The sequence below is a fragment of the Schistocerca gregaria genome, chromosome 2, assembly GCF_023897955.1.
Source record: "Schistocerca gregaria isolate iqSchGreg1 chromosome 2, iqSchGreg1.2, whole genome shotgun sequence".
In the NCBI taxonomy this organism is placed as follows: domain Eukaryota; kingdom Metazoa; phylum Arthropoda; class Insecta; order Orthoptera; family Acrididae; genus Schistocerca; species Schistocerca gregaria.
The window spans coordinates 986003918-986030829 of NC_064921.1; the positions used below are offsets into that span (position 1 = coordinate 986003918).

Sequence of the window (26912 nt, forward strand, 5' to 3'; positions counted from 1 at the left end):
GGGCAGAAACAAGTCCAGATGCTCACAATAGCAGGTGGTAGGGAGACATCTGTCCTCACGGAATTGCGGACGGAGTGCTGACCCACGGATGGCGCCTTCTCTTTTAATGTTGGTATGAGAGGCCAGAGCGACGGACCCTCGCTACTTTTACAATAGCTGGAGGCGTTTTTCTTGCAAAAGTGTCATGTTTTGGAAAGGAATGAGCCAGCTTGGCGCTACATCTGTGCTATTGTTTGGGACGTTTTGGAGAAATGGTCTCTGAGCTCCACGGGATAGCCAACAGGACAGCATCACATGCTCCACTGGCACCGTCGCTGCAAAGCTTTCTGTGCGAAGTTCTGATGGAGGTTGTGACAAGCGGCCCGACTGTTACATCAGAACATGCTTGCAGTCACTGACGGGAATTGGCAGGAATGAATAGTATTGGCTCCCATATTGACGTAGTGTGGTAGTGGGAGTCTAGACGAATTTGTTGTAAGGCTTTGTTAATCGGCGACGACTGACCGAGTTCTCACATAGAGGAGAGATCGCTCTCTGGACGCGGGATGGAAGGAAATTTGAGGTTGTTGGTTCCCAACCGCAGCAGGAGTCTGTCGTGTACTGTGCCGCCCTTGCTGTAGAATAATTACATTTGTCCGACCACCCGAACAAACGCTTAGCGCACTTAAACAATATGAATGTAATTGTAAATTTTTAGGATGGCATTTATCTGTGAAACAGTCACACTCACCAGAATCCTTTCCCGTCGTCATATTTAAACGGGAACTTGGATCAGTTGATTTAGTCACCCCACATAGCATTTCCGTCAGGGCGACCCTTGACTAAAAATTCGTACTGTGCGGATCACACTTGTTACGTGTTCCACAGACGGCGCCTGCCAGGCAGACTACACTCAAGACACCCCTGTGTACCATATAACATACTCAAGCACTTGCAGGCGCAACCAAGAGGAAAACAATTCTTCAAAACAAACAGAACTTGCTAGAGACTAAGGAGAACGTTTTTCTGCAGAGGTCGCCTCACAGATACAGGGAAAGTTGTAGTACTCCGCCGACCTCCGCCGGCTTTATAAGGCCAGCGCAGCAGCAGTACAACCAGTTTCTCGCCAAGCTAGGACCAGCTCCGACGGACCTCACCGACGCTCTTGATGAATGGTCGTCTACAAGTTGTTTGTTTTCTTTGTGTGTATGTAGTGATTGTTCGAGAAGTGTAGTTCAATTTCAATAAACGACATTATACTGAGTGTTCTACAACACTGAGTATTCTATAACACTTATACAATGTAGTTTAGGTGCGCGGTAGCTAGAAGATGGCAGTGTCTATGTGCTAATTCTTATGTTTTCCTTTGCTTTTTATTTAGCGAGTTACTTTCCTTGGTGACTCAAGGCTTTGTGGTTTCTTCACCACATTCGTGATGATTGTGAACAGCATTGTGTACAGTGTTGTTAACTTCTACAAGATTTCTTTTCGTTTGTGTGTTATTTTTGGAGGGGGAATGTTTCTTTGATTATTGTCTCGAGAAAAGAATCGTATATTATTAGGTCCACTCTTGCCTCAATTAGCGTCGTTCTTTATATGTTATTCGGTCTCGGAAGCTGACATATGGCCGGGAGAGCAGTGTGCTGACCACATGGCCCTCGAAATCCGCATCCAGTGACGCCTATTGATTGAGGATGACACGGCAGACGGTCGGTGCCGTTGGGCCTTCGTCGCCTGTTCTTGAGGAGTTAACTTTAGTTTTATAATATTATTAACTACTGAGTGCTGATAAAGAGTAAAGTGGAGTTGTTGAAGGACTCGAATCTTACAAATTCATACTACATAATGGAATAATTTGACGGAAAGAACGGCGACTTTTCGGGAGTCTGAGTTAATGTTCGATAGCATGGAGAGGACAGCAATGGGACCAAGGGCTTGGAACTTTTAAGGGTCGGCTTCTCAGTGGGCATCATCTTAACAAAGATCTAAGTCATTGTACCCTTTACGACAGGAAGTTAAAGATTTGTCTCCACAAAGAGCTAATCCTGATGGTATTCAAATACTTGCGTCGTTCCTTACCAGGGGGGTCATTTGTGTACCTTATGAAGATTACAGAACACCTTACTTGGGCAGCCCTTAATTCAGATGTTAGAAAGCCCAATACCAGTTCTCGTTCTGATTTGTAACAACCTAGTCGGGAAAAGAAGTTGATGGATAAGTTGTTGTGGATTAACTAGGGCCGCTTTCACATACTAAGAGTGGCAATAAATATGTTTACGTTGTGGTAGATGAGAAGTAGCAGAAATGAGAAAAGCGGCAAACTTAACATCATAACTGATGATCACGAAGTAAATGAAGTTAGAGAATTCTGTCACCTCGGCAGCAAAATAACCCATGACGGACGGAGCAAGGAGGACATCAAGAGCAGACTAGCACTGGCATAAAGGGGATTCCTGGCCAGGAGAATTCCAACAGTATCAAAGGTCTTGATTTGAGGAAGAAATTCCTGAGAATGTACGTTTGCAGCACAGCGTTGTAGTTGTGAGACGTGGGCTTTGACAAAACCGGAACAGAAGAGAATCCAAACCTTTGAGTTATGATGCTACAGAAGTATGTTGAAAATTAGGTGGATTAGATGGACTGATAGGCTAAGGAGTAGGTTCTCCACAGAATCGGCGAGGAAAAGAACACATGAAAAACACCGACAAGGAGAAGGGATAGGGTGATAGGACATTTGTTAAGAGTTGTAGAGGGTAAAACCAGTAGAGGGAAACAGAGACTGGAATACATCCAGTAAATAACCGAGGACGTAGGTTGCGCGTGCTACTCTGAGACGATCAGGTTGCCACAAGAGGGGAATTCATGGTGCATGTAGAATCAAAGCAGTCAGAAGATCGACATTCTGTTTTATTTTATTTTATTTTACTGTAGCGCAATTTGGGAGATAAGAAGCAGCTATTTCCATAGATGCTGTGGTCACGGAAGGGAAGCGAAGAATAAAGCAGAAAGAGACCTAGGACCGACACAGCCACGCATAAAAGAGGAGGGGGAATTATTCATGATCTACTCAAAAAAATAGAAATATACATAAACAAAAAATTATATAGATAATTTAAGTTACATTACTTACTTATTAGCTGCACTAAAATAATTACAAAAGCATGTTTAATTTAATTAGCTGCAGTAGAGCATGATGTGATAGCAAGAATGGTTTTTCTGAGTGTGGGTATTCTCCATTCTGACAAGCCTCTTTTATTAGCTTGCCTATTCGGGTTTCGTGTCTTGATTTTCTATTGTGTGCGTGTAAAAGTCTGCTCAAAGCCGTGTGTTTTCGAAGTGACTGCTACTCATAAGGTTGGAAGGAAACTGCCAAAAAATAGTTCATAAGGAGTTTAATTGTTATACGACAGTGAATAGAATCACAACGAAAGGTCGAAAATTGTGATCCTTGTGCCATTCAGCCTTCAAGAAAGACCGTCAATAAACTGATTGGTAAGATACATTTAATTTTTGAGGACAAATTTTTTTTTTGTGAATGTGGGTATTCTCCGTTCTGACAAGGCTCTTTTATCAGTAATACACTGAAGCACCAAAGAACCTGGTATAGGCATGGGTATTCAAATACGGAGATACGTAAACAAGCAGAATACGGCGCTGCGGTCGCCAACACCTACATATAAGACAACAAGTGTCTGGCGCAGTTGTTATATCCGTTACTGCTGTTACAACGGCAGGTAGTCAAGGTTTAAATGAGTTTAAACTTGGTGTTGCAGTCGGCGCACGAGCAATGGAACACAGCATCTCTAAGGTAGCGATGAAGTGGGGATTTTCTCCTACGACCATTTTACACGAGTGTACCATGAATATCAGGAATCCGCCAAAACATCAAAACTCCGACATTCCTGAGGCCGAAAAACGATCCTGCAAGCCGGCCGGGATGGCCGAGCGGTTCTAGGCGCTACAGTGTGGAACCGCGTGACCGCTGCGGTCGCAGGTTCTAACAGTCTCTGTTTCCCTCTGCCTTCGGCATGGATGTGTGTGATGTCCTTAGGTTAGCTAGATTTAAGTAGTTCTAACTTCTAGGGGACAGATGACCTTAGAAGTTAAGTCCCATAGTGCTCAGAGCCATTTAAAGCATTTAGACCCTGCAAGAACGGGACGAACGACGACTGAAGAGAATCGTTCAACATTATTGAAGTGCAACCCTTCTGCAAATTGCTGCAGATATGAGTGCTGGGCCATCAACAAGTGTCAGTGTGCGAACCATTCAACGAAACATCATCGATATGGGCTTTCGGAGACGAAGGTCCGCTCGTATACCCCAGATGACTGCACGACACAAAGCTTTACGACTCGCCTGGGCCGGTCTGCACCGTCATTCGACTGTTGATGACTGGAAACATCGTATAAGGCGGATGGACGTGTACGGGTATAGAGACAACATCATGAATGCATGGACCACGCATGTCAGCAGGGGACTGTTCAAACTGGTGGAGGCTCTGTAATGGTCTGGGGCGTGTGCAGTTGGAATGATACTGAACCCCTGATAGGTCTACATACGACTCTGACAAGTGACACGTATGTAATCCTGTTTGATCACCTGCATCTGTTTATTTCCATTCTGTATTCCGAGGGAATTAGGCAATTACAGTAGGACAATGCGACACCCCACAAGTCCATAATTCCACAGATTGCCTCCAGGAACACTCTTCTGAGTTTTGAACACTTCCGCTGGCCGCCAAACTTCCCAGTCATGAACATTGTTGAGCATATCTGGGATGTCGGCTGAATGTGCTGTTCAGAAGAGATTTCCACCCCCTCTTACTCTTACGCAGTCAGTGAGTCTTTCTTGATGAGGTCAGCATCTACAGGAAGTTGAAGAGTTTCATGAAAGTGTTGCCACGGTCAGCTGAGTCCTTTTGTCGGCTAGAACTGGTGCCTGTCCTTACTGAGAGCAGAGACCACCATGCCTCAACTGCTCTCCCCAGAGAGAAACTGAGAATGGCATTTTTTGCCTTTTCCATGTGGACGTCAAAAGATGGGACGCCATGGCACCACCTGAGCAGCATGAGAAAGTCAGTTGCTTTTGCTCCATATTTGTGGTGTACCGAGTCACATAAGTGACCTCTGGCACCATTCTTGGAGGGAAGATATTGATCAGTAAGTCTGACATCGGACCAGTACCAACCTCTTCTTTGCTACACCAAGAGTGGGACGTTTCTGTTGCGCTCCTCTCTTTATTTCGTGAAAAAAGAAATATTCTGATTCGTCACTTTGGCAATAGCATTGAGTCATTCCCTACACTTGGAGATTTTTTTTAAATTACTTCTTTAAACTAGGAGCTGAGGACGTAGAAGGAAGTTTCTAGGCTATTCATCTCATGGCTGTCATGTGGTGCTGACTGGCTCACTCTGGCTTGTTTTTGGCGGAAATGTAAGTGCTGCAGTTGTGGTAATGCGATCCGTATTCTGTACAGATAAAAGCCATGACACAATACGTGTTCCCCAATAGTTATGCTGGTTTCCGTCAGGATCCCTGACCACACAGATCCCATCGTTCAGGACTAGTTTTGTGAGCATGAGGATAAACTGTCGCATCTCTACTGCCCGCGACAGTCAGAACAGCTTCGTGGACTACTCTGGAGAGAAGGGTATACCATCGCTATCTACTTTACCACCGTTACCTGAAGTTACCATTGTTTTGCGGGCCCCGATAACATGTTCCATGCGGGATGGGATCGACGAGTATAAGGCGCAAATGGCGTCCCGTTGCATAGCCATTCACGCTGCGTTCACTTGGTTACATAGCTCATCTGTGGTGGTCGGCACTGGGTCACAGCGCCGCAACCGTCTTTCACCATATCGCAATGGTATGAGATTTGCTCCAAAATGCTACAGGACCTGCAGTCATCCATTTCGAGACGAGTGGAAGCTATTTTGGATGCCAACGGGTTTGCTGCACCGTATTGGGCATCGTAAAGTGATATGTTTATGGTGTTGCTATATTTTTCGTCCGCTATCTGCACATACGAGAACTCATGCATTGTCAACAACCAGAAGAACATCGGAAGTGGAACTTCAGAAGACGATCTTGTCTAGTGATGTACAATCATCTGTACACTCAAATTGAGGCAGTGTGGTAAATATTAGAATACCCAATCTTTTATTGAATTTTGTTGTCTTACAACTGTAATTAAAAGTGGTAACAAAATTACTCTATATGTGTATTAATCATTTTCCTTTATTTAGAGGTTCGAAACAACGCTAAACTGAATAGAGTGCAAGGTTACATAAATGCACGATAAACTGATAGACCGCATCGATTACAGTCACCAGGAAATATCGGTGAATTGCAGAGAACTGACGTGGTACCAGCAAACAATGTGTTCACACTGAACAACAGTAGGCTTCTTAATGTGAGGGATCGGTGATGCGTCCAGCAAAGAGCACCGCTCTCGTCTTTTGATCCAGTATGTAGAAGAGAAAAGGATGGTCTGCCTTGAAAAAGATCGGTGGTGGAGGCGTCGTAATTACACTTGGCGCTGGGATAATATGAACACCTGCAACAGATAAATCAGCATTTCAGGTTGCATGTAACTCAATAATTACCTATACCTAATTTGCTTTGATGGCTGAAAACTTGTCTTTTCATTTTGTAACCGAGTAGAGATCTATAACAGAATTTAAATTAAACGTAAGAGAATCGTTGCACTTTATAAACCTTGCAAATAGTCGTCACTGCTAATTACTTTCAGCTATCACACGGTGATCGCTTACAGTAAGAGCACCGAAGAGTTTGACCGCAACTAAAACTCATTTACTTGTTTTCCGTGTTCATTCAAGCAAGTTTCTTTTTCAAAACTTTGCCTTGACATTAATTGTAAACATGTGTTATTGGGCGCAAGCTGCACCAAGTTGGTGGTATTTCAGCACCTGGCGCACCTACTTCACTGCGCCACGATCCCTGACACGGTCCGCTTAGCAAGTAAAGTGACCCGACTGATTTCAGCATGTTAGTCGTACAGAGCAGAAATGACTCCATCGCTGTTCAGCATCCAACATATACCGTAAGGAGCATTACAGACAATGGTAGGCACTCCTTTCAGAAGAATACCCTCGGAGATATTAATGCGGTGGTTCTCATGTGCATCATATGTTTGCAGCACCTGTCCTCTTTGGAGAGAGGTTTTCATGTGCCATAAGCGTATCTCAGGTAGCTGCAATGCGTTAATTATGTAATGGGGAAAGGCCTCCATCTTCATTATCTTGGTACCTGAGCAACGTCTATGATACATGATAGATACATCATCCGGAACCATACTGATATTTTTCAATGCATTTGGTATTTAATGCAGAGTCCAGTAGCTGCTAAGATAAACAGAACTGATAAACTTTTATAATGCACCAAAATTGTTAAATCTCTAGAGTGATATTCTCACTCTGCAATGGAGTTTGTACTGACATGAAACTTCGTGGCAGATTAAAACAGTGTGTAGACCGAGACTCGAACTCGGGACCTTTACCTTCAAAGCAGGTGGTCTATAAGTTGAGTTATCCAAGCTCGACTTACGACCTACCTCACAGCTTTACTTCCTACCTTCAAAACGTAACAGTTCTCCTGGAAAACTTGCAAGACTAGCACTCCTGGAAGAAAGGATATTGCGGAGACATGGCGTAATTACATACTGTGGATACTTTCCTCATATTTTTGGACCACTATCGTATCATAATGTTTGAACGAGATCTCCGCCATTTGAACGTGCAGACTTCTTTATTTCATATTACTATCATGATTTTGGCTTTAAGTCGTTATCAAATACAATAATATTGGGTATAATCAGACTTTGTTAAGTGAAGTCATCGTCAAGATCTATTGAGCTGAGTGTCCCAGCGTATAGATAACTAGAAAGTTACATAAATGTACGGCAGACGGACAACAAATATGTTTTCAACGATAAAACGATTGAGCCACAAAATGGGCATCAATACTTCCGTTATACTTGCAGTGAACATGGTTTGAAAATATACTATGGAAGTTATTGGTTTACTATCAGCAACTTCCAATTACGCTTACAAAATTCGTCTACCATCTTTCTGCTATATACCATTAGTATTAAATGCAACACATTGCTCAAATGACCATCTGGCTATCTGGAATCTGGAAGATAAATAATCACGTTGAGTAGTTGGTACATTTCAGTGATACATAATCCATAACTTGCCAGCTGAACTGTAAATTCAAAAATTTCGTCTTTTGCAGCCGAAGTTTATTCTTTACTCCACACATGTTCCGCCTATTCATGTTAGGCATCCTCAGTAGTCTTCAATAGACATAAAATTATTTAATTATGTAGATTTGGTGTGACATGTGTGGTGATTTTTGGAATTTGTGTAGATCAAGCTATTTCTATTTACAGTTATACTTTTGTGTTTTCTATTCACATTCATTTTTGTGATCTGTTCATCCAGTCGTCTGTAGTTTTATAGGCGCTAAATGCAAATGGTACAGGTTTCTTCAAGCAAATACTTCCGAACACATAACCTATACTTTAGAAAACTGCACATGTTTGCACTCATCTTGGTCATATGCTACGATACTCTGTTATCGTTCTTTTTGTCATTGAGAATATCTTGAATTTTATTTATGGCCTTCTGTATTAAATATTCTTTCAGTAGAGTGAGCATTCCCTTCTTTTTGTTATCGTTGCCCAAGATTGGAAAGTCTGTTTTTATCCCAGTGTGACGGCGATTTTATTTTATTAGATATTCAGAATATGTGAAGTTCATACATCCATTCGTCGGTGCCCTTATATGTTCTTTGTAGCTGATGTTAAAATTTCTTGCAGTCATCTCAATATATTTAGAGTTGCAGCTGTTATATGTTAATTGGTATATGCCTGAACTGTTGTATTTATTATTCTTTTCTGTCACAGCTTATTTTGTATTATGCTATTTGTCTTGAAGGATTTTTGAAGATGTTTCTAATTTCGTGTGTGATCTGTTTGTTGTATATCATGGTATGCCATTTTTTGTTGAGGGCTCTGTTTTCTGGCGTGAGTGTGCATTGTGTGTTATTGTCCGCGTATTTAGGGAAATGTTTATCTAAAAGAAACAGGGATACAATCACAATAATGTTTAAATAACTAGAGGTCCCAATTTTCTAATTTTTTCGTCCCTGGGTCAGAGAAAAATGACGTAATGAAAACCACACAATGAGTTTTTGGTTTCTTCTTGGGCAGCAGGTTACTTACCAGTTGCTGCAGCAGCCTCTGTGCCCTCTTCGTTAACCTCGATGAAAGCTTTGTGGAACACATCATCCACTTTAAGTCGTTTCTTGCTAATTCCAGAAAAATCGGCGTCGTCATCATCGAACATATCAATCATTCCCAGCTGAAATTGAAATATTTAGCTCAAAACACGATTTTCTTGTATATTCGTCGCATTTTTCCTTAGATAATATATGTTATCGGAAATTGCAATAACAGTTCTAAGTTCATTCCACCAGCTGTGTTGACAGACAGTATTAAGAAGTTTCTAACGGTGACATACTGCTTAGTGGAGAATACCTCGAACTTTTGGAAGGGAGACTGAATGAAATTAATACGATATTCACCACCAAATATGTTCTAACTTCTTACCAGTGCATCTAAAATCCCTATGAACCACACCTCTTAGTAACTTTTACACGACCAAAGTGGGCATAAATTACTCTTAATAATGGCGCGTTAAAAAGGTAAATAATTTGGTTTTTCGTCAACGAGAGCAGCAGAAATATTGGTGTAGAGTTTGAACTCTATTGCTATCTAACTTTCGCAGCAGCAATACAGAACAGTACTTCAGATTTATTGTAATTAAGGAAGATATTCTGTCTGGGTATGCTGCGACTTGCTTCGCGCTATATAATTCTGACGGTAGCTACCAGATACGTACATACATGACACATTGTTCTACCGCAACAGATGTGTTCTTATGATGCAGCAGTTTCTAATACGTAGTTACGGCTTCGGCAGAAAGGTTCCAGCATCTTTCGGACCATGAAATAATGAAGTCAAAACCAGTATTTTGGAAATGAAACTTTCTCTGCTGTGAAAATTATTCTACTTCTGTTAATTATCGTTGATTCAATATGTTTAGTCATTAGTGTTAATAAAGTTTTGAATGCAAAGTAATATGATAAATAAATATCGTTTTGTCCTTTGACGGAATATACGTTAGTATGAGTACTGTGTATGTACAGAGTGTAAGTAGTATACTCAGGGGAAGGTTTGTAAAGTGCAATTAGACAGATTATGGAACTGGGAAACATGAAACATCTTAGGCTAATTCAGTTATTTATTGAGTGATCTATTATTGTATCTGTGAATTTATAAATTTGTTCTTTTAATAAACTGCTTATCAAAAGTTGTGATTGGTTAAATGTAAAAGTCACGGGGTTGCGTGGTCTAATACTGTTATCAGCTCGGCTATGCTGTATCTCAGCCAGAGGACAATACTTTGGCGCGTATATTGTCGGCCAGAGAATTGTTTTGTGAAGATTAGATTAGATTAGTACTTGTTCCATAGATCATGAATACGACACTTCGTAATGATGTGAACCGCGTCAGGTTAACACAAAATATTACATGACACTTAATATTTTTAATTTTTTTTGGGAGAGGGAGTTGGGGAAATTACCCACTTACTATATCCAAAAATTCATCTAACGAGTAGAAGGAATTGCCATTCAGAAATTCTCTTAATTTCCTTTTAAATGTTATATGGCTATCTGCCAGACTTTTGATACTATTAGGTAAGTGACCAAAGACTTTTGTGGCAGCATAATTTACCCCCTTCTGAGCCAAAGTTAGATTTAACCTTGAGTAGTGAAGATCATCCTTTCTCCTAGTGTTGTGGCCATGTACACTGCTATTACTTTTGAATTCGTTCGGATTGTTAATAACAAATTTCGTAAGTGAATATATATATTGTGAGGCTACAGTGAAGACCCACTAGCTATTTAAATAAGTGTCTGCAGGATGATCTTGGATGAGCTCCAGCTATTATTCTGATTACATGCTTTTGTGCAATGAACACTCTTTTACTCAATGATGAGATACCCCAGAATATGATGCCATATGAAAGCAGAGAATGAAAATAGGCATGGTACGCTAATTTACTGAGATGTAATATCTCTAAAATTTGCAATGACCCTAATAGCGTAAGTAGCTGAACTCAAACATTTCAGCAGATCCTCAGTGTGTTTTTTTCCAGTTCAACTCCTCATCAATGCATACACCTAGAAATTTTGAATATTCTACCTTAGCTAACGAATTCTGATCGAAGTCTATATTTATTAGTGGTGTCATTCCATTTGCTGTGTGGAACTGTATATACTGTGTTTTGTCAAAGTTTAATGAGAACCCGTTTGCAGAGATCCACTTAATGATTTTCTGAAAAACACCGTTTACAATTTCACCAGTTAATTATTGTCTGTTGGGTGTGATAGCTATACTTGTATCATCGGCAAATCCAAGACCGAAACTTCTACATCTACATCTACATCCATACTCCGCAAACCACCTGACGATGTGTGGCGGATGGTATCCTGAGTACCTCTATTGGTTCTCCCTTCTATTCCAGTCTCGTATTGTTCGTGGAAAGAAGGAATGTCGGTATGCTTCTGTGTGGGCTCTAATCTCTCTGATTTTATCCTCATGGTCTCTTCGCGAGATATATGTAGGAGGGAGCATTATACTGCTTGAGTCTTCGGTGAAGGTATGTTCTCGAAACTTTAACAAAAGCCCGTACCGAGCTACTGAGCGTCTCCCCTGCAGACTCTTCCACTGGAGTTTATCTATCATCTCCGTAACGCTTTCGCGATTACTAAATGATCCTGTAACGTAGCGCGCTGCTCTCCGTTGGATCTTCTCTATCTCTTCTATCAACCCTACCTGGTACACAATCTAAGTTCAGTTTGGAGCTCAGCCTTCATGTACTCATACGAACCTCTAAATGTGGTAATTTAGAGAATTATGAGTTAATCTTAACCGTAGAGAGCCACAAAGTAACCGCAAGCGAGTGAGAAAGACGAACACGCGAAATTCCGATTTTTCTGTGTAAATTGCGACTTTTGAATAATCCGAAAACTGCGTGGTACGTTATACAAGTTGTGACTACAAACTGGACATTCACGGTGGTCAATTTATGTAGTATTCGAACGAGCATTCTGTCACAGACAACCTGTTTTGCAATATTTCCCGTAAAACGTTTTGTTAAATACCATAAGCTTTCTATGATGAGTGACTGTAATGGTGTGTGTGTGTGTGAGTGTGTGATGTGTGTGCGTGACTGGATGTGTGCGAGTTTGTGTGTCGAAATTATAACTACACACCAGCACGAACTTGGCGGATTCTTGTATCAAACGAGTAACAATATATCGAAGTTTTCACGCATAGACTATCTATCCGTTAATAGATGAGTTTACACGTAAACTGAAATATTTAATGCGACCTATAGATACAATTGGCGTGTCTGGTTCTACTACAGCTTGTCCAGTCGAGCAACATTGATTTTTTTTCTAACAGGAAGGTTTGTGGACTAGACTGCATCGGAAGATTTCACCGAAAAGAGAGTGGGCATTATCTGTAGCAGAAACAATTAACTGCCCCGGTGCAGATAAACCGCAATAGATCACTCAGATACACGTCTGCTAATAGCTACTAGAAAAAATTGCAGACATCACGGCTTGTTCTCTTTGCAGATTCAAGTTCACCTTTCTCTTCTACGGATAGAGAGCTGCGTCAAGCATATCGCGGCTTTATTTAACTGGCTTATATATTTGGTAAAATACACGAATCATCATAACTAAGAGTTCCTGTGACACCAACATTCGTGACTTAGTACTTTTGTCATCACTGCCCCGTTGGATTTCTTTCTGTGACGGTTTGTTAAAAGAGAATTGTATGGCTGGTGTTAAAAATTTGCGTTTCCGGATTACGGCAGAGGTACGACTGCTCACATATTCACTTGTGAATGTGTGACAGTATGTCGATTATCACCTAGACGACGCTGCGCTGTCAGTGGAGGTCACATCAAATCTCTGTGAGATATTTTTGCCAGGTAAGTAATCCCCAGCGAACAAGATGCAACGATTTCCGAGATATGCACCATCTACATCTACGTGCATACTCTGCAAATCACATCTAAGTGCCTGGCAGAGGGTTCATCGAACCACCTTCACAATTCTCTATTATCCCAATCTCGTGTAGCGCACGGAAAGAACGAACACCTCTATCTTTCCGTACGAGATCTGATTTCCCTTATTTTATCGTGGTGATCGTTTCTCCCTATGTAGGTCGGTGTCAACAAAATGTTTTCGCATTTGGGGGATAAAGATGGTGGCTGGAATTTCGTGAGAATATTCCGTCGCAACATGAAACGCCTTTGTTTTAATGATGTTTCCAGAATGAGATTTTCACTCTGCAGAGGAGTATGCGCTGATATCAAACTTCCCGGCAGATTAAAACAGTGTGCCGGACCGAGACTCGAACTCGGGACCTTTGTGTTTCGCGGGCAAGTGCTTTACCATCTGACGTAAACAAGCACGACTCACCACCCCTCTCTGTAGCTTCAATCCTGCCAGTACCTCTCTCCTACCTTTCTCCAGACTGTGGCTAAACCGTGTCTCCGCAATATCCTTTTCTTCCAGGAATGCTAGTTCTGCAAGGTTCGCAGAAGAGCTTCTGTGAGGTTTGGAAGGTGGGAAACGAGGTACTGGCAGAATTGAAGCTGTGGGGAGGGGTTCTGAGCCGCGCTTGGGTGGCTCAGATGGTAGAGCACTTGCCCGCGAAATGCAAAGGTTTGGAGTTCGAGTCTCGGTCCGGCACACAGTTTTAATTTGTCAGGAAGTTTCATATCAGCGCGCAATCCGCTGCAGAGTGAAAATCGCATTCTGGTGTAATAATGTGTTAAGTTAATAGTTTAAGCAAGCTTTTTTACTTATTTCAGTGCTATCACATTCATTAACTGAGCTTCTTGCCTGCGGCTATGCCCACGTAAACACATGTTACAAATCTGGAAAAATGTTGTATGGCCGCCTTGAGCTGGTGGTAAAATTTTTTATTTATACAACCATTTTCAGTTGTATGGCCATAATCACGTTTATAAAAATATTCACAGCAACACGTTAAGCGAAACATAAAATCATTATCATCAGATGATAAAACACTGAACCAGTTCACAGCGTTAACGCTGATTGTAATTGTAACACGAATGAGTATACTATCTAACACAGTTTTTGTAGATTGACGATTTAATTTATGTTACGATATGTTAGCTGTACAATTCATCATTTGTTGTTGACTCAGGGAGATCCGTTACAGCCCTGCGGATAAGATGCCTGTCACCTCGAATGCTAGTGACACGAGGCTGTTGGGATCCAGCACAGTGTTCCTTATTACCCTCCTGAACCCAGCGATTCCATATTCTGCTAACAGTCATTGGATCTCGACCGACTCGAGCAGCAATGTCGCGATACGATAAGCCTCAATCACGATAGGCTACAATCTGACCATTATCAAAGTCGGACACCTGATGGTACGCATTTCTCCTCCTTACACGAGGCACCACAACAAAGTTTCACCAGGCAACGACAGTGAATTGCTTTTTGTGTATGAGAAATTGGTTGGAAACTTTCTTCAAGTCAGCACGCTGTAGGTGCCAACCTTGTGTGAATGCTCTGAAAAGCTAATCATTTGCATATCACAGCATCTTCCTCCTGTCGATTAAATTTCGCGTCTGTAGCACGTCATCTTCGTGGTGTAGCAATTTTAATGGCCAGTAGTGTAATAGATGCATTTTAGAGCCCATATTTATTGTACATTTTCTTTTTTTGTGTATAATACCTCACCCAATAATAAAGAAACCAAAGAGCTTGCAATAAAAGACATGTGTTTCGCAGTATCGATGATGAACATGTGCTCATAGCACTTAAGGTACAGGGTGTCTCAAAATGACCGGTATATTTGAAACGGCAATAAAAACTAAACGAGCAGCGATAGAAATACACCGTTTGTTGCAATATGCTTGGGACAACAGTACATTTTCAGGCGGACAAACTTTCGAAATTACAGTAGTTACAATTTTCAACAACAGATGGCGCTGCAAGTGATGTGAAAGATATACAACGCAGTCTGTGGGTGCGCCATTCTGTAAATCGTCTTTCTGCTGTAAGCGTGTGCTGTTCACAACGTGCAGGTGTGCTGTGGACAACATGGTTTATTCCTTAGAACAGAGGATTTTTCTGGTGTTGGAATTCCAACGCCTAGAACACAGTGTTGTTGCAACAAGACGAAGTTTTCAACAGAGGTTTAATGTAACCAAAAGCACTGAAAAGCGATACAATAAAGGATCTGTTTGAAAAATTTCAACGGACTGGGAACGTGACAGATGAAAGTGCTGGAAAGGTAGGGCGAGCACGTACGGCAACCACAGAGGGCAACGCGCAGCTAGTGCAGCAGGTGATCCAACAGCGGCCTCGGGTTTCTTTCGCCGTGTTGCAGCTGCGGTGCAAATGACGCCAACCTCCATGTATCGTCTCATGCGCCAGAGTTTACACCTCTATCCATACAAAATTCAAACGCGGCAACCCCTCAGCGCCACTACCATTGCTGCACGAGACGTTCGCTAACGATATAGTGCACAGGATTGATGACGGCGATATGCATGTGGGCAGCATTTGGTTTACTGACGAAGCTTATTTTTAACTGGACGGCTTCGTCAATAAACAGAACTGGCGCATATGGGGAACCGAAAAGCCCCATGTTGCAATCCCATCATCCCTGCATCCTCAGAAAGTACTGGTCTGGGCCGCCATTTCTTCCAAAGGAATCATTGGCCCATTTTTCAGATCCAAAACGATTACTGCATCACGCTATCTGGACATTCTGAATTTGTGGCGGGCATTCTGAATTTTTGGCGCTACAAACTGCCTTAGACGACACTGCGAACACCTCGTGGTTTATGCAAGATGGTGCCCGGCCACATCGCACGGCCGACGTATTTAATTTCCTGAATGAATATTTCGATGATCGTGTGATTGCTTTGGGCTATCCGAAACATACAGGAGGCGGCGTGGATTGGCCTCCCTATTCGCCAGACATGAACCCCTGTGACTTCTTTCTGTGGGGACACTTGAAAGACCAGGTGTACCGCCAGAATCCAGAAACAATTGAACAGCTGAAGCAGTACATGTCATCTGCATGTGAAGCCATTCCGCCAGACACGTTGTCAAAGGTTTCGGGTAATTTCATTCAGAGACTACGCCATATTATTGCTACGCATGGTGGATAAGTGGAAAATATCGTACTATAGAGTTGCCCAGATCGCAGCGCCATCTGTTGTTGACAATTGTAACTACTGTAATTTCGAAAGTTTGTCTGCCTGAAAATGTACTGTTGTCCCAAGCATATTGCAACAAACGGTGTATTTCTATCGCTGCTCGTTTAGTTTGTATTGCCGTTTCAAATATACCGGTCATTTTTGAAACACCCTGTATGCGTAATATACCATCTTCGCATGCGGACACGTATGTCTTGTGTATTGAATACATATACAGTATATCTGATTCTGTCGTGTTTTATACCATACAAGTCCAGAGCGGAACTTAAATTCATCTTAGGTACTCAGCCGTGTGGTCCCGAAAAATATTGCAGTGCTCATTCTCTCTATCAGATTCATTTGAGCAAAAGCAGACAAGCATGGCTAGGACGGTAACAACCTGATATTCCCTGTATTCGTATCCTTTATCGCAGACATGCCGTAAAACCTCCCAACCATGTAACAGCGTCCCACTCCCAACTTTGTGACACTGGTTTTGACATACAGAGCTCCCTAGCGGTAGTTGTGATCAACCTGAAGTTTCGGAAGAAGTACGGGCCACTGTCTGGAAGAGCTGGAACAGATTCCACGTGCTATCTGCCTCGACTCCATGTTTCTGCACGTTTACAAAACTTAGTGCGAGTTGTTCGTGTGTTAACATGATTAATACAGACTCCTCTGACTTCACCATATCTAGTTCCTGAGAAACCTGGTATGTTTGTATGGTCACCTCAACAATATCAGCTACAAAATGAGAAGTTTCGCAATTTGAATTGATCGTTCGTTCAGGTTTTGGGTACCCAACATTATGATACTAGTTTTTTTTCAATTCTTTGACATTTAGGTGACGTATCTTTGTGTTCATTACCACAGTAGTGGCTTTTAGTGTGTAGAACAAAGGTGGTTAGTCGGCAATATAAAATTTTTCCACCGGAATTGCTGGAAAAGATCTCGGATGAAGTGAAGAGTGAAAAGACCATAGCTCGCCAAGCTAATAAAGGGTATAGAATACACCGAAATGTGATTTATAAGAGGATGAAACTGAAAAAGGAAAACCGATCTTTGACCTCTCACAACCTAGGCAGACAACGAGGAGCTTGAAGAGAATATAATCTGTGGTCATGTAATCGCTCTTGCGATCTGTGGTTTTCCAAATGATAAATTCGAACTGCAGCTGATTGTAAAGCATTATTTAACACGAGCTGGTCGCACTGTTCCTGAGATCAAGGATAATCTGACAGAAGAAAGTGGGATGACATGTTTTTGGGAAGACATGGAAAACTGAGGGTGAGAGTGTCACAGAGCATTTCGCGTTACAGAGCAGGGGTCGGTGCTGAATTTGTTTTTCGGTAATCTGGAAACTAGGTAGCATGGCGTCCCTCCAAAGAGTATTTGAAGATATGACGAATGAGGCTTAACAGATGAACCAGCTTCTGCGAAAGTGGCAGCAAAAAGAGGTTGCAAGCACCCGGAAATTATTAAAAATGCTACTAAAGTGTCAATCTGTGTAATGAATGATGTGTGGCAGTGCGGCGAGAGAGCTGGCCCCGTTTCAGCTGGCTGACAAGGCTGAAAACGTTTATCCTGAGTTAAAGGAGGGGGGAGGGGATAGGCACTACGAACACGCTACAGTCGGTCAAGGAGCGGGTGATTTGACGTGCGGTCAGTGGAAAATTGGTTTATTATTTCAAGGAAAAAGTTTGGAAATGAAGTGATTTTCCTTGTTCAGTTCCCATTCTTTTATGTGAAAGTGTGTGTTTGTTCTTGTTCTTACAAGAATCATCTGATTTGTTTTTAAGACTCCTACCTGGAAGTTTATTTTTGGATGTGTTGTGGGCTAAAATTTAACTCGAATGCGTTAATTCCAATAAATGCACTACAGCAATGTGACACATCCACTGTGAATGATTTTTCCCTGTGAGATGTGGTGTGTCGCATAGCTGGGTGACCTGCGCTCTCAGTCAAATGACACACACAAGAAATTCACCCTTCCCCTCCTATAAGAGGTAGATCTTTTGAAAAGGAATTCAAAAGAAGAGGTATGTAGGTGTGTTGAGTAAAATCCTGAGCCTTGAATATGAAATATTAAGGAAGCTACGCACAAAACAGAATACCTAAATAAGTGTCACAATGTTGGGGAATTCTCTGGCGTCATCGCAGCTAATAGGAGCAGCTATTCCAAGACAATGGCGATACCGCTAGTGGTCGGCAAATGTCAGCGACGGTAACGACGTCCTGAATACGTTTCTTTTTTATTTCATTTGGCCTTTGTTGCTGCTGAACCCTACTTCGAGTCCTGTATAATACACGCAATCTCTTTGCCCTCTCTCAACAGAGGGCATAGCTTGTTTTGGCGGTGTTGGGTACATACCGTCTGGATAGCTGTCTTATCGTTTTAGCTTCTTATACTAGGAATAAAGATTTCCTGCAAGACAAAAAGGAAAATGTATCTGTCGACCAAGAATAGCTCCAATGCTGATGATTTAGCTAAATACAAGGAATACTGTAAAATATTTAAAAAAAAGTAATGCAGGCATCTAAACAAATACACTACGAGAAGAAGATAGCAATGTCAGTAAACAAAATAAAAACAATATGGGATGTAGTGAAAGAGGAGATCGGTAGAACCAGAAAGGAACAGGAGCAAATAGCACTAAGGGTAGATGACACATTAGTAACCGATGGGCATAGTGTGGCAAATCTATTTAACAAGTACTTTATATCCGTTACTGATAGAATGGGATTGTCAGGATCAGTAAATAATGCCCTTGAATATGTTAAACTAGCCTTTACAAATAGCTTCAGGTACATGAATATGTCACTCACATCACCAAAAGAAATAACTTCCATAATAAAATCTTTAAAAACAAAGCATTCAAGTGGTTACGATGAAATATCAACAAAGTTAATTAAGGCATGTTCTTGTGAGTTTAGTACAATTCTAAGTTACTTGTGTAACCAGTCAATTATAACTGGGACATTTCCTGATTGGCTGAAATATGCAGATGTTAAGCCTCTATTCAAGAAAGGGGATAAAGAGATGCCATCAAACTACAGACCGATTTCACTTTTGCCAACAGTCTCAATAATTTTAGAAAAAGTAATCTACAGGCAGCTTCTCAACCATCTGACCACAAATAACATATCATCAAGAACACAGTTTGGATTTCTGAAGGGTTCTGATATCGAAAAGGCTATTTACACCTACAGTGAAAATGTACTTAATTCATTAAATAACAAGTTACAAGCAGCAGGTATTTTCTGTGATTTGTCAAAGGCATTCGATTGTGTAAACCACAACATCCTTTTAAATAAATTAGAATTCTATGGTGTCACAGGCAGTGCTGCAAAATGGTTCAAGTCATACCTCGCTAACAGCAAACAAAGGGTGTCAGTGCAAGGGACTAGTGAATTAAGTCATCAGTCATCATCAGAATGGGAAGAAATTACATGTGGTGTCCCACAAGGATCCATCTTAGGGCCATTGCTTTTTCTTGTGCACATTAATGATCTCTCATCAGTTACACTTCCAGAAGCAGAGTTCGTTTTGTTTGCAGATGTCACAAGTATTGCAATAAATAGTATGTCGAGTGTAGTTCTAAAAAGATCTGCTAATGATATTTTCATTGATATTAATAAATGGTTTAAAGCCAACTCACTGACATTAAACTTCGAAAAGACTCACTATATGCAATTCAGAACCTGTAAGAGCTTTCCACCCAGCATATGCATAAAGTACGAAGAAGAGTAGATAGAAGAGGTTGACAGTCTTAAATTCCTAAGATTACAACTTGATAATAAATTCAGTTGGGAGGAGCACACCACAGAACTGCAGAAACACCTTAACAAATCTGTATTTGCAATTCGAGTGTTAGCAGACATAGGCGACATAAAAGTGAAAAAGCTTGCATATTTTGCCTACTTTCATTCCATAATGTCATATGGTATAATATTTTGGGGTAACTCTTCAAGTCAAACAAAAGTTTTCAGAATCCAAAAGCGTGTAATACATATTACTTGTGGAGTCAACTCACGGACGTCTTGTAGAAACCTCTTCAAAGAACTGGGTATACTAACTACTGACTCTCCGTATATGTCTCCTTAATGAAATTTCTCCTAAATAATATATCTCTTTTTCCAACAAACAGCTCAGTTCATACATACAATACCAGGAACAAAAATGATCTGCACAAGGACTTAAAAGCACTTACTTTAGTTCAAAAAGGGGTCCACTACTCGGGAACACTCATCTTCAATAATTTGCCAGCAAACATAACGAATTTAGTTACAAATAGAGATCAGTTTAAAAGGAGCCTGAAAGACTTACTAGTGGCCAACTCCTTCTACTCCATTGACGAATTTTTTAATAGAAACAAATGATGTGTTGTATATATTTGTACTATTAGTATTGTCATTTCACCTTAAAAAAAATAAAAAATAAAAAAAAAGGTGACACGTTCCACATCCACGAGGATCTCCTCAACACGGATCTATGGAACGAAAAACTGATCTAATCTAATCTAATCTAATCTAGCGAGGGTTGTAATTGTCATATGTGTTTGAAATTCTAATGACAGCATGTTTCAGCCTGGTTTTCTCTCTATTACAGGCCATTTGCGCCATTGATTGGATCATTATGCTAGGTTGGGGCTAAAGTATAGCACTTATTTCCACAAAAGAGAGAAATATTCAGCCTTTTGGTACTTCTGTTTAAGTTTTCGTCCTAACAGTTCATAGAGGCTTGCTTTTATAGCCAGAAAAGAGATGTGGAACTCCGTAGAATACAAAGAGATTATACTATTCGCAAGATGAAGACAAGGGATGTCCATACCTTGTACGTCGAACAACGTTGCTGAAAGATTTTACTAGGGTTACAAGCAGTGTACCGACTCTACATTTTAAAGAGCGTAGTATTGCACGAAAAATGTTCTCGAGCAAAAGCGATCAAATAGCATATAAACGGTCCACGGATTAAATTAGGATCAACAAAGGAGAAAAAATGTAATTCTCATCCAGTGACAAAATTTATCGAGTTCACAATAATTGAAATACTGGCGTCAATTGTTACAGAAATAATTATTGACATCTGTTCATATGGATATGTCCTTCACCAAATCGAATATTTTCCTGAAGAATGTTAAGTTGTCGGTTCTTACTTCATCATAGAACGCTGCTCCATATTAGCAGATTTACATTTATGTGACTAACGATGCCGACTAATACAACAATTGAGAAATACAGCATTTTCATGGAAGTAAAAACTGTAACATGTCAAAAATCACACTCCTTCAGTATTACATCTAGCTATCAGAATTACACTTACTTTCTTGAGTGCTCCTGTAAGTCCTGCTTCGTACTCCATTTTGAATTTAGGTAAATATACATGTACCTCGGCCTTGTACATTCTGAAAATTATTTCTTGAAGAGATACATTCGTTAGATTCTTCTCGACGTCAGGTAGGCCATTTAATTCTCTGGGTAAAATTATCAGCATACTTATTCTGTTACCCTGATGTAAGAAATGAGATCAAAAAACACAATTAAACTGATATTACGTAAACGGCGCAGCACAGCAATCAACTAGAGACTACAATAATATGAGGGCTATCCGTTTATAAAGGTCCGACCGGTCGCGAAATGGAACACACAGTGAAAATCCCCTGATACTTCTTCGCACCACAGATAGGATGGGCAGTGTGTCTAGAGTTCCCATCGATTTCGTCACGTTCCTCTTTACAGTTTTAAGCCCACAGTGAGCACTTGAAGATGCCTAGAAAATAGTGTCTCTTGCCAAGTATGAGTGTCTGCTGATAGATCTCGCCTTCTTTCATGCAGCCCACAAAACGTAACTGTCATTCATCTCCTTCTTCACGATAACGCTCGGCCGCATACCGCAAAGGCAATGAAGAGCTCACGTAAACCGCTGGCTATGAAGACAATATTTTGACACAGACAACGAACTGCAGACCAGCGTAGAGAATTGGCGGAAAGCACAGGCGGCTGCCTTCTATGACAAGGATACTAGAAACTTGACTACGTTACGACAGAACGTCTAAGTCGGAAAGGCAACTATGTAAAGTACATCTACATCTACATCTACATGACTACTCTGCAGTTCACATTTAAGTGCTTGGCAGAGGGTTCATCGAACCACAAACATACTATCTCTCTTGCATTCCACTCCCGAACAGCGCACGGGAAAAACGAACACCTAAACCTTTCTGTTCGAGCTCTGATTTCTCTTATTTTATTTTGTTGATCATTCCTATCTATGTAGGTTGGGCTCAACAAAATATTTTCGCATTCGGAAGAGAAAGTTGGTGACTGAAATTTCGTAAATAGATCTCGCCGCCACGAAAAACGTCTTTGCTTTAATGACTTCCATCCCAACTCGCGTATCATATCTGCCACACTCTCTCTCCTATTGCGTGATAATACGAAACGAGCTGCTCTTTTATGCGCCCTTTCGATGTCCTCCGTCAATCTCACCTGGTAAGGATCCCACACCGAACAGCTATATTCTAACAGAGGACGAACGAGTACAGTGTAAGCTGTCTCTTTAGTGGACTTGTTGCATCTTATAAGTGTCCTGCTCTCCTTCCCCACAATATTATCTATGTGGCCTTTCCAATTGAAGTTGTTAGTAATTTTAACACCTTGGTACGTAGTTGAATTGACAGCCTTGACAATTGTACTATTTATCGAGTAATCGACATTGAAAGGATTTTTTTTTTTTTTGATGAACTCATGTGGATCACCTCAAACTTTTCGTTATTTAGCGTCAACTGCCACCGACCACACCATACAGAAATCTTTTCTAAATCGCTTTGTAACTGATACTGGTCTTCGGATGACCTTACTAGACGGTAAATTACAGCATCATCTGCGAACAACCTAAGAGAACTTCTCAGATTGTCACCCAGGTCATTTACATGGCTCAGGAACAGCAGAGGTCCCAGGACGCTTCCCTGATATCACTTCAGTTTTACTCGATGATTTGCTGTCTATTACTACGAAATGCGACCTTCCTGGCAGGAAATCACGAATCCAGTCGCACAACTGAGACGATACCCCATAGGCCAGCAGCTTGATTAGAAGTCGCTTGTGAGGAACGGTGTCAAAAGATTTCCGAAAATCTAGAAATACGGAATCAACTTGAGATCCCCTGTCGATAGCGGCCATTACTTCGTGCGAATAAAGAGCTAGCTGCGTTGCACAAGATCGATGTTTTCTGAAACCAAGCTGCTTACGTATCAATAGATCGTTCCCTTCGAGGTGATTCATAATGTTTGAATACAGTATATGCTCCAAAACCCTACTGCAAACCGACGTCAATGATATAGGTCTGTTGTTCGATGGATTACTCCTACTACCCTTCTTAAACACTGGTGCGACCTGCGCAATTTTACAATCTGTAGGTACAGATCTATCAGTGAGCGATTGGTTGTATATGACTGCTAAATAGGGAGCTATTGTATCAGCGTAATCTGAAAGGAACCTAATCGGTATACAATCTGGGCCTGAAATCTTGCCCGTATCAAGCGATTTGAGTTTTTTCGCAAACCCTAAGGTATCTACTTCTAAGAAATTCATGCTAGCAGCTGTTCGTGTTTCAAATTCTGGAATATTCCATTCGTCTTCCCTGGTGAAGGAATTTCGGAAAACTGCGTTCAATAACTCCGCTTTAGCGGCACAGTTGTCGGTAACAGTACCATCGGCACTGCGCAGCGAAGGTATTGACTGCGTCTTGCCGCTTGTGTACTTTACAAACGACCAGAATTTCTTCGGATTTTCTACCAAATTTCGAGACAATGTTTCGTTGTGGAACCTATTAAAGGCATCTCGCATTGAAGTCCGTACCAAATTTCGCACGTCTGTAAATTTTAACCAATCTTCGGGATTTTGCGTTCTTCTGAACTTCGCATACTTTTTCCGTAGCCTCTGCTACAGCGTTCGGGCCTGTTTTGTGTACCATGGGGGATCAGTTCGATCTCTTACCAATTTAGCTGGAAAGTGTAGCTAATTGTTCCAAATAAAAAAAATGATTTTCGTTATGGCCTCCATTTCGCAACCGATCGGACCTTAATAAATGAATGTCCTCGTACCTTGGCAAACATTGTATGGAGCTGTGTAACTAAACTCTTATTTCACTGCTTCATGCTGTAACCAGTATGTAGACATGGAATTATTTAAAAGTCAAGGGGCTTAAGAGATTAGTACATTAATTATTCTCACCATAAAAACATGGATGTTAGCTCTGTATGACAGTTATTATGAAATGGAACAGTAGTATTATTTTCAATATTATTGTGTGTATATCATGAAAAGTATTAAAATGTTGGTGGCTGGCTTAATAGCTATGCAAAATATTGTTACTTTAGACTCCATTACTTGTTAAGAGTATCATACATTATATTCATACTGATTGTTAAAACAAGGATAAATTCTTATTCTCATCTAATTAGTTACGGTATGGACACAATATAACGTATTTTATTATTCGTTTTATTGCTTAAACCTACTTGAAACTGATTTACTAGAATAATTTATCTTGGAGTTGTTCAAAAACATACGTGCAACGATGTTATTTCTTGCAAAAAAAGCAATTCAAGCTAATCAAGATTTAAGAATGACATTACTGCATGTTTCCTCGATTTGCATATTAAAGTAATGCAATTCACGCCTCTTCAGACGAAATACCTTGTACGGAAGCAGGATGACCTGAGAACTAAGCTCATTTATCTCTGCATACTTATATAGATTCTTGACGAACATGGTGTCGACATCTTTAGTTGGTTGTGATGGTGGATGGAAAGGCTGGGGCTCCGTGAAATATTTGTTGAACTGTACGCTCCAGTTGCCCTTGAAGTAAACCGCATTGACCAGTACCATACGAGTGCGTTCACCGAGAGCACCTGAAATAATGGTTCGTTACTGACATTTGAACATAATCCACTCTTTTATTCATTCACACACAGTGTTCCACAAATTCCATCTTGGAGGACAGCCTTCATGGAAGTGAAACTCGTTACATTATACTTTAATAGGCAGAAGAAGCCATTGCATGATACTTTTGTTAAGAACACTGATTAAACATTATGACAAGTACTAATACACTGAGCCGACGACTTACCTTAGAAGAATAGATTAAGGAACAGCCAACCTAGGTTTCTAGCATTTGTAGATGTAGAGAAAGCTTTTGAGAATGTTGACTGGAATACTCTCTTTCAAATTTTCACAGAAATCAGATGGCAGTTATAAGAGTCGAGGGGCATGATAGGGAATCAGTGGTTGGGAAGGGAGTGAGATAGGGTTGTAGCCTACCTCCGATGTTATTCAATCTGTATACTGAGCAAGCAGTAAAGGAAGCAAAAGAAAAATTTGGAGTAGAAATTAAAATCCATGAGGACGAAATAAAACTTGAGGTTTGTTAATGACATAATATTGTCGGAGACACCATAGGACCTGGAAGACCAGTTGAACGGAATGGACAGTGTCTTGAAAGGAACATGATCAAAAGGAAAACGAGGATAGTGGTATGTAGTCGAATTAAATCAGGTGATGCTGAGGAAATTAGACTAGGAAATGAGACACTTGAAATAGTAAATGAGTTTTAATATTTGGGGAGCAAAATAACTGATAACGGTCGATCTACATCTACATCTACATGACTACTCTGCAATTCACACTTAAGTGCTTGGCAGAGGGTTCATCGAACCACAATCATACTATCTCTCTACTATTCCACTCCCGAACAGCGAGCGGGAAAAACGAACACCTAAACCTTTCTGTTCGAGCTCTGATTTCTCTTATTTTATTTTGATGATCATTCCTACCTATGTAGGTTGGGCTCAACAAAATATTTTCGCATTCGGAAGAGAAAGTTGGTGACTGAAATTTCGTAAAAAGCACTCGCCGCGACGAAAAACGTCTATGCTGTAATGACTTCCATCCCAACTCGTGTATCATATCTGCCACACTCTCTCCTCTATAACGCGATAATACAAAACGAGCTGCCCTTCTTTGCACCCTCTCGATGTCCTCCGTCAATCCCACCTGGTAAGGATCCCACACCGCGCAGCAATATTCTAACAGAGGACGAACGAGTGTAGTGTAAGCTGTCTCTTTAGTGGACTTGTTGCATCTTCTAAGTGTCCTGCCAATGAAACGCAACCTTTGGCTCGCCTTCCCGACAATATTATCTATGTGGTCCTTCCAACTGAAGTTGTTCGTAATTTTAACACCCAGGTACTTAGTTGAATTGACAGCCTTGAGAATTGTACTATTTATCGAGTAATCGAATTCCAACGGATTTCTTCTGGAACTCATGTGGATCATCTCACACTTTTCGTTATTTAGCGTCAACTGCCACCTGACACACCATACAGCAATCTTTTCTAAATCGCTTTGCAGCTGATACTGGTCTTCGGATGACCTTACTAGACGGTAAATTACAGCATCATCTGCGAACAACCTAAGAGAACTGCTCAGATTGTCACCCAGGTCATTTATATAGATCAGGAACAGTAGAGGTCCCAGGACGCTTCCCTGGGGAACACCTGATATCACTTCAGTTTT

At 41.0% G+C, this 26912-nt stretch overlaps 1 protein-coding gene across 2 annotated transcripts in view; it reads right to left on the reverse strand.

The window, feature by feature from the left end:
* Window positions 1–6199: 6199 nt before the first annotated feature.
* Window positions 6200–26912, reverse strand: part of LOC126335471 (serpin B6-like) — a 60108-nt gene continuing 39395 nt past the window's right edge. For both annotated transcript variants that reach the window (XM_049998788.1, XM_049998787.1), the window contains exons 5-8: window positions 25035–25249; window positions 21658–21843; window positions 9230–9368; window positions 6200–6538 (exon numbers count right to left, since the gene is read on the reverse strand). In XM_049998788.1, coding sequence (XP_049854745.1) covers window positions 6390–6538; window positions 9230–9368; window positions 21658–21843; window positions 25035–25249 — 689 coding nt within the window. In that variant the 3' untranslated portion in view covers window positions 6200–6389. The remainder of the gene's footprint in view (window positions 6539–9229; window positions 9369–21657; window positions 21844–25034; window positions 25250–26912) is intronic.